General features: G+C 42.6%; 1 protein-coding gene across 1 annotated transcript; it reads right to left on the bottom strand.

The window, feature by feature from the left end:
• Nucleotides 1-2,517: 2,517 nt before the first annotated feature.
• On the bottom strand, nt 2,518-5,135 carry ctxn2 (cortexin 2). The gene is made up of 2 exons (XM_037487210.2): nt 4,994-5,135; nt 2,518-4,104 (listed from the first exon to the last, which is right to left on the bottom strand). The coding sequence occupies exon 2, from the start codon at nt 4,033-4,035 to the stop codon at nt 3,790-3,792; it is 246 nt and encodes an 81-aa protein (XP_037343107.1). The 5' UTR covers nt 4,036-4,104; nt 4,994-5,135; the 3' UTR covers nt 2,518-3,789.
• Nucleotides 5,136-7,300: the final 2,165 nt, after the last annotated feature.

Below are 7,300 nucleotides of genomic sequence, written 5' to 3'. Positions count from 1 at the left end.
TATGTACTTACTTTCTACCACAGCATGTTATTTATTAGTCCTGCTGGACTTTTGTCTGCTGTGTTTAAGTAAATTAGAAGTTTGGAGTGCTCCTCTGTGGAGTCTCAACGGTGAATCGGTGGAAGCAGGTGCATTTGCTCCGGTTTGTACAAAGCAAAGGAATCTGCAATTTAGTTGAAGTCCAAAGTGCTCAAAAGAGGCAAAACAAAATCCCTTTGATGGATTTAACAAATTGTACTTTGCTCTCTGCAATATGACAAGGTGACAAGTGTAGATACCGGCAGGCAGGAATGTTCTACTGATACTAAAGGGCTGCTATGAAAAAAAAAGGGTCTCAACTATATATACTCCAGTCAGTCAGTTAATTATATCTGTCACTCAGATAACGAATGAAATATCTCCATCAAATATCATCTACTCTGCTATGTATCCTATTATAATTAAGATCAGACCGTATTTTGTACTCTGGAATTTTACCAACTCAATTTATTAAGTGCAAAACAAACAAACAAACAAAAAAACTGACTGCCATTTCCTTGTGTTGAAAAAAACGATATTGTTTGAGAATTGTTAACAGATATTACTTAACGGTGCATAAACCGAGGCGAGACTCGGTACATGCTGGTTGCTTTTTAACAAGAAAGTGCCTTAGTCGCCTGGCAGGTAACGGCGCTAACATAGCTAGCAGTGCTAACAGAGCTAACAGAGCTAGCAGCGCTAACAGAGCAAGAGCAACTTTGTTCTTTGCTCGGATACAAATTATTACACTATATCTTTATTTTGGAAATATTTGTTTACTGCTCCACAAATGCTCTGAAAGTTGAATGCTTGCTTGAAGAAACCGGCCAATAGAAAAAGCCTTTTAGTAAATGGATTCCACTTGTAAAGTGCTTTGACATTAGCTCTCATCATTCACCTAGTTCCACCCATTCACACAGGAGCTACCATGCAAAGTGGCACCTGCCAACCAGTAAATAACATTCACACCATTCAAACAGTAATCCCAGCTACGGGAGCAATGGTGGCGTTAATTGTCTTCCCCCGATGACACATCGACACACGGTTAGCAGGGACTGTCCACTCGCCCTCAGTCACCCCATAGTAAAATGTAATTTAGATTCATTCAAAAGTAAATTATTAAACATATTGGCTTCATAATCATTAATAACTGACATGAAACTTTAATAAATGTCATGGTAGGTAATCATTTTCTTTTCCTTCTATAGGGGTTTTCAATATGGTGAAGTCTGTCACGAGGGCTAAGATTTACATTAATTAGAGATGTAGTCTGAGTTCATGTCACGATGGTCACTGTAGTGTCTGCAGCAGCAGTAGAACTTTAAACCTTATTCTTTGTTTTTGTTTTTTAAATTGGCAACTTCCCTGACCGTATTGCCTTAAGCTCTTTTTGGAAATGATGGAACTGGAGTTCACAATTACTGTGTCTTACAGAGTTTGGATGACTAGTAATAGAATCTACTGGTCTTATCACAACAAATCAAGGACATAGCTTATGAGGTCCGAAGACCGCAAGTTATAAAACTGCTGATTGATAATCTGCACAACCTAAGGTGCAATATTCATCTTAGTCATTAGTCCCACACTATGTCACAAGTAGTCCGTGTTACATCAGTGTCCTAGTTACTAATCTGTCTCTAAAGTATAAATATGTCTTTTTAATTGTTTCGGACATATCTTTTTTTGTTGTTGGGTGCAGAAGAATGTAAAACGTTTCCCTTTATTTGCAAAGATGAGTGATTTGTCTGTCTTGGTTACAATCAAAGAAGGGAAGTGATCGGTATTTCAACTAAGCCTCAAACAACATAACTGAGGAATGAAGAATCATGCAGAGTGGCACATTTGTTAAAATGTAATAGATTTACAACCCATAGTTGGGTACGTTATTTTCCTTAGGGAAGTGGGCTTCTAGACCTCTAGGGTGCAAAGGGACTGTGTTTTTTTCCACTAAAAATAGATTTCAGATAAGGGTGTCACACAGGTGACTGAGACAATGGTGCGATAACGATCGCATTCATAACGACTAAAGTGTGTCGAGGGAGGTGCGTGGGCTGGCCTTGTCCAGAGTGTGAACACGACCTGCCTTATCACCGCGGGACCGGGAGCGCACATACATACGGAGACGATAAGCTCCTTTGTGACAATGTACTCAATCCAGGATTGTTAAAATTCGGATTGTCTCTTCGCGTTGCTCAAGCGCGCACACACACACTTGGCTTCCTCTCGGTCTGCTGCCGCATGGCTTTAGAATGAGAGAAGATATCAAGGCCTTTTCATAAAGATTCATTCTACGCCTTTGCCCTTTCCTGAAGCCAAGACCGCCCCATAGAGGATCATGCTAATTTATAAAACTACAAACACACACACATTTCCCTGGACGTGTTCGGCAGATTGCAAGAGAAGACCCCAAAAAAACACAAAGATTTGATATTTCATAATGAAGAAATTCTATTTATTTCACATCATTTAATCAAAACTATATCAATGAGAAATCTGTTCCACCAGCGGGGCAAGCAACAGGTCGGGAGACGTCCCGGCCTCATGATATGCCACACACTCACGCGTGCACGCACGCACACCCACATGCACACGCACACACACAGGTGCTCTAATGTTTCTAGATGAAGGCACATTAACCCATTGAAGGTCACAGTAAGGCAGATTCACAGCACTAAGGAGAGACCGTAGACCGTTTAGCAAAAGAACACTCAAGACTTTCATCTTAATACAGGATCTCTTTTTTACGAACGCCTTGTCCTCCCCTGTCTGGAAAGAGGTAAGTAAATGAGAAAGGGTGAGGATGGCAGAGAATTTGGAGGAAAAAGATGTTCACGTCCAGCGCTGACAGATATCCGACCCACGTTTCCTTGTGACCTTTTCCTCTTACAGGTATAGAAAGAGTTTGTCCCTGTCGTTAGAAAAAATAGCAGCGCAGAGCGAGTGAGTCCTTCCTGGTTTTCAACCCTCGTGTCCCTTGAAGGTTCTTTGGCTTGGTTGCATCGGCCGAACTATTTCGGCAGAATGCTTGACAGCCGGAAAAATTGACAATCCATAAATCCACATCATCGTATTCATTCCAGACACACTATCACTAGTAAACAGTTTGTACTTTTGTTTGCATTATTTAGAAACAGTAACATCATAATGTTAATCACAGGTGGTCAAGTTGCATTTCATTGCATGATGCCATGGAAAGGACCACACACACACACAGCAGCAGCAGCAGCAGCATCAGTTTGGATCAACAAGATAATGGATTTGATTAGTCCACCAAGCACTTGACATAATACCCTGTATCCAACCATATACGTTCCTCTGCACAACAGCCTTGCTGTGGAGAGGTGCAGCCATCTAAGGTATCTTGTCCCTGAGTCTTTAAAATGCATCTGAATAATCTCACTTTGCACCCTAGTCCCACCACTGGTACTCATCCACAGATATTCCAATTGTGGGTATCAGTTAAAGGGAGATTTTGTCATTTTTGTGTAAGTCGATGAGCTGAAACACACACACACACACCCCTCGCAGAGGGGAAAAGAATATGAAACAGCTGTGCATCTCACTCACTCAGATACACACAAAAACATCTACTCTCACACAGCCGGGAGACTCCATACTGGATGTGAACTAAAAGTGCTTGCACGCTGAACAACACACAGGCTTCAGCCTCCGGGTGCGGTCCGTCATGGAGTAATGTTGTGTCATGTGCAATGGTTACATTAGTTGTGCAGAGCTGTAGCTTGCATGTGTCTGCGCGTATGTGTATTAGTGTTAGGTTAGGGCGTACTCAAACGTCCCTTTCTCCAGCCCCTCGATGCCATCAGCCCAGTTGGAGGAAGGCATGCTGCTGTAGGGGTCCAGCAGGATCCTGAAACACCTCACAATCAGCAGCCCCAGGAACACCAGTAGCATCCCCACGAAAGCAAACGCTGTCTTCTGCTCCAGAGTCAGAGAGTGCGCCATCATGTCGTTTCCGCTCATGGCAGCAAGGGTGTGGTTAAAGTGGACGCTGCACATGGTGAACCGACATCCAGGCGCTTCATCTCTCCTCTGATGGGGTCAGGCGTTCCGAAGCCTGCATGTCACCTGTGCATAGATCACATGATGGCTTCAGATGGGTGCCGACTTGTCTCCCCCTGCAGTGAGCATCCATTTAGTCAACCTTTTTAAATGACCACGTATAATGCATACACTGTGTCCGCGTGGGGTGATAACAGATATTGGGAGGAGAAAATACAGAAGTTCCACGATAAAACGAGCTGACCATGAAATGTAAAGGGTTAAAGGTAGCTATAAATAGCTTCTTTTGAATGTGGTATCAAACAGAAGCCCGAGACTTTGATCTCTCCGCCTCACTCCGCTCCTATGGGAATCTTTCAGAAAATTACAACTAGCAAACATGAACAGAAGAGTGTGTGTGTGTGTGTGTGGGGGGGGGGCGGGGGGACTGCAGGGAAATGGGTTCAGTGATATGAGCCAAATGCCAAGGCTACATCCCTTTAAGTCGGGTTAGTACTACATCTGTCGCAGTGCATAGCCAGCTGTTTAACACGGGCAAAGCAGTAAAGGTGTGAATGGAAACGTGACATCTCGGGAAGATGTAACGTTACGTATGTTTGGTTTACAAGAGAGGGATCTTTACCTGTTGCATGCAAATTGGTGTAGTCACACAAGTGGAAGTCTGCAACTGTCATTTTTTTCCTCCTTAATCTTTCACATGAACCCAAGCAGCAGGTGGCTCGAGTGAGAGGGGGGGATTGGATGAGAGAGGGAGGTTACGTACAGATAAAATTGGGAAAGACGGATGAGGGAGATGGATGAAGGATGATGAGCAGGACGCTGCACAAGTATGCGTGGTGAGAGAGTGAAAGAGGAGAGAGAGAGGGAGGGAGCGAGGTAGGGGGGGAAAGACAGAGACTGCATGGACAGATTCTCTAGTGGGGGATATCTGTGGGAGAAAAAGGAAGCGTCTCACCTTCATTCTTGTTCCATCCTCACAGACCTGTTGCCGCTGTTCCTTTCAAACAACTCCTCTTCCTTGAAGCCCCTCATATCCATTAGTCCATCCAATGCTGACACGCTGCATGTGCAAGACAAAACAAAAAGCTGAAGAGACCAGGAGAGAGAGAGAGAGAGGGGGGGTGGGGGGGGTGGGGAGGGAGGTGCTGGACCGAGCTATGATATGTGCCTCTCCTCAGAGATGCGGCTCCTCAACTCGTGCTCCCTCACTTGCCGCCTCCTGTTCATTATCATTCCGTTTCTCCGTCTCTGCCTCCAGAAGCACGGACGCCTGCTCCTGCTGCATGGCAACCACTTGTTAGTCTCACTCCGCTGCTCTGCTGCTGCCTCAGTCATTCACAACATTCCCCCTCCTCAGCAGGACCGGGGCGGGATGCAGCAGAAGAAGAAAAAAAAACAAAAAAAAGCAAACCGCCTCTTCTTTTGGTTTTCTCCTCACGCTCCCCTCCTTGGCTTCATTGGGCTTTTCTAAAAAAAATCAAAAATAAAACTGGTGCAGAGGTAATTTTGGTACATGACAGCATTATCCTCCAAGCCCTGTTTCGTGATGTGTTTTTTTTTTTAAATGCCGCAGTTTGCCGTGGTCAAATTGAATCAGTCCCCTTCTGCTTAAAGGCTCACGGAAGTAAGCTCCCTGGAGTTTCTATCGCAGTTCTATTCGTGGCTTACAGGTGGTTCAGAGAGGTCCATTTTCTTGTTCTTTATTTGGCTGTAACCAGCAGAAACAGATCCCTGAGAGGACATAAAATAACATTCCTTGGCGTTACGTTCCCTCCAAAGTTTTACTTTTCTTTGGTCAGCAGAAATGTTCTGTTCATGCTGTGTGTTTAATACTTGGCTGTGCTCGGGTAGAAATAGTGGCGGTGTGACCCCACTGTGATTTGTCAAAGGAGTCAGCTACTCAATTTTATTTCCCCTTTATTTCAAGGACAGTTCTTGCTAAATTGTACAGAATGTGCAGACGGTACAGACTGTACCAACTGTAGCGTCTGTATAGTCACTGTACAGACAATATAACCTATTGCCCTCATTCATTTTAAAGATAGGGTAAAAATGGTTGAACTATTGTGCAAAGTCCCAGCGCATTGGTGTGGGTTCCCAGTAATGAGCTCACGTTACAGACAAGTGTGAATTGGAAGTCATTATTAGAGAGGATTCCCCTTGTGTGAAAATAAATAAACGTTTAGAACACGTCCTTCTGAATTGCCTTTATCAAGTTTGATAAAGTGTTTTTTTCACATTAAGGGCCAAGGTGTGCTGATGTGCTTTGGACTCTTTTGGCTCAGGGAGAGGAACTGTTAAAGTAATCTACACCTTAGTTGTAATCTACAAATAATACCCAGCGTTCATAGGACAAAATGATAATAATGAGTGTTCATGTTTTATCTCAGACGGACATCGGGCCAAGAGCACAACTGATATTGAGAACTATAAAACGCAAACTGCTCTAAAAGTACAGACCCGTCTGCACACGGAAGCACTTCTTGGAACAAATACAATATTCTGCAATATTGCAATTAAAGACAGATTGCCTGGATGATTGTGCATATCATACATGTAGATGAAATACTGTTATTGTTGCCAATGAAGATATACAAATATGACCACCAATAAGCAATCTTGTCTCGTCTTAATGATACTTTGTATTATTGCAACATCAATAACAATAATAAAAAAACTATGAAGTCAATTGATTTTTTTTGCCCTAAAGAGGACCTAGGCTTCTTAAAGTGAAAGAATATTTAAGTCTTGTGTGTTCTTAATGAAGCCAATACAATGATAAGGTTTTAATAACAACCGACTGCGAGAAATCAGGTCCAAAGGTTTATTTGGGTTTTTACAAAGAAATGAAAAGATAAAGTTCCATTCTATTTTAGAGAAGCTTCAAAATCCTACTATAAAAACAATGCACAGCAATAAAGAAATATATTATCAGTTCATTGACCTGGTTTTACATTAACAGAGCAATATTCGTTGTATGTCGAAGGTTAAGTCCTAATGTTACCTGATTTCTGGTTGTGATTAAAATATGTCATATGTAATATGTTTAAAGTGACCCCATTCATTTTTGTTTAGGCCAAAGCATGCAGAAGAACTAAGCAACCGACCCCAAATATCAGTATTAAAATCGGACACTTTGTAAATGGGTATCCCCAAAAGGGACCTCTAAAAGGGAAGTTGGAAACATTTCAAAAATGTGAAACAAACACTAACTTAACATTACCGTAACATCTGACAAAGACTCACCCCCGGTACTTTCTTG

This window comes from Pungitius pungitius, chromosome 4 (assembly GCF_949316345.1).
Source record: "Pungitius pungitius chromosome 4, fPunPun2.1, whole genome shotgun sequence".
Lineage (NCBI taxonomy): Eukaryota > Metazoa > Chordata > Actinopteri > Perciformes > Gasterosteidae > Pungitius > Pungitius pungitius.
Note: the sequence above shows the minus strand (reverse complement) of the source record. Positions and strands in the feature narration are given on the sequence as shown.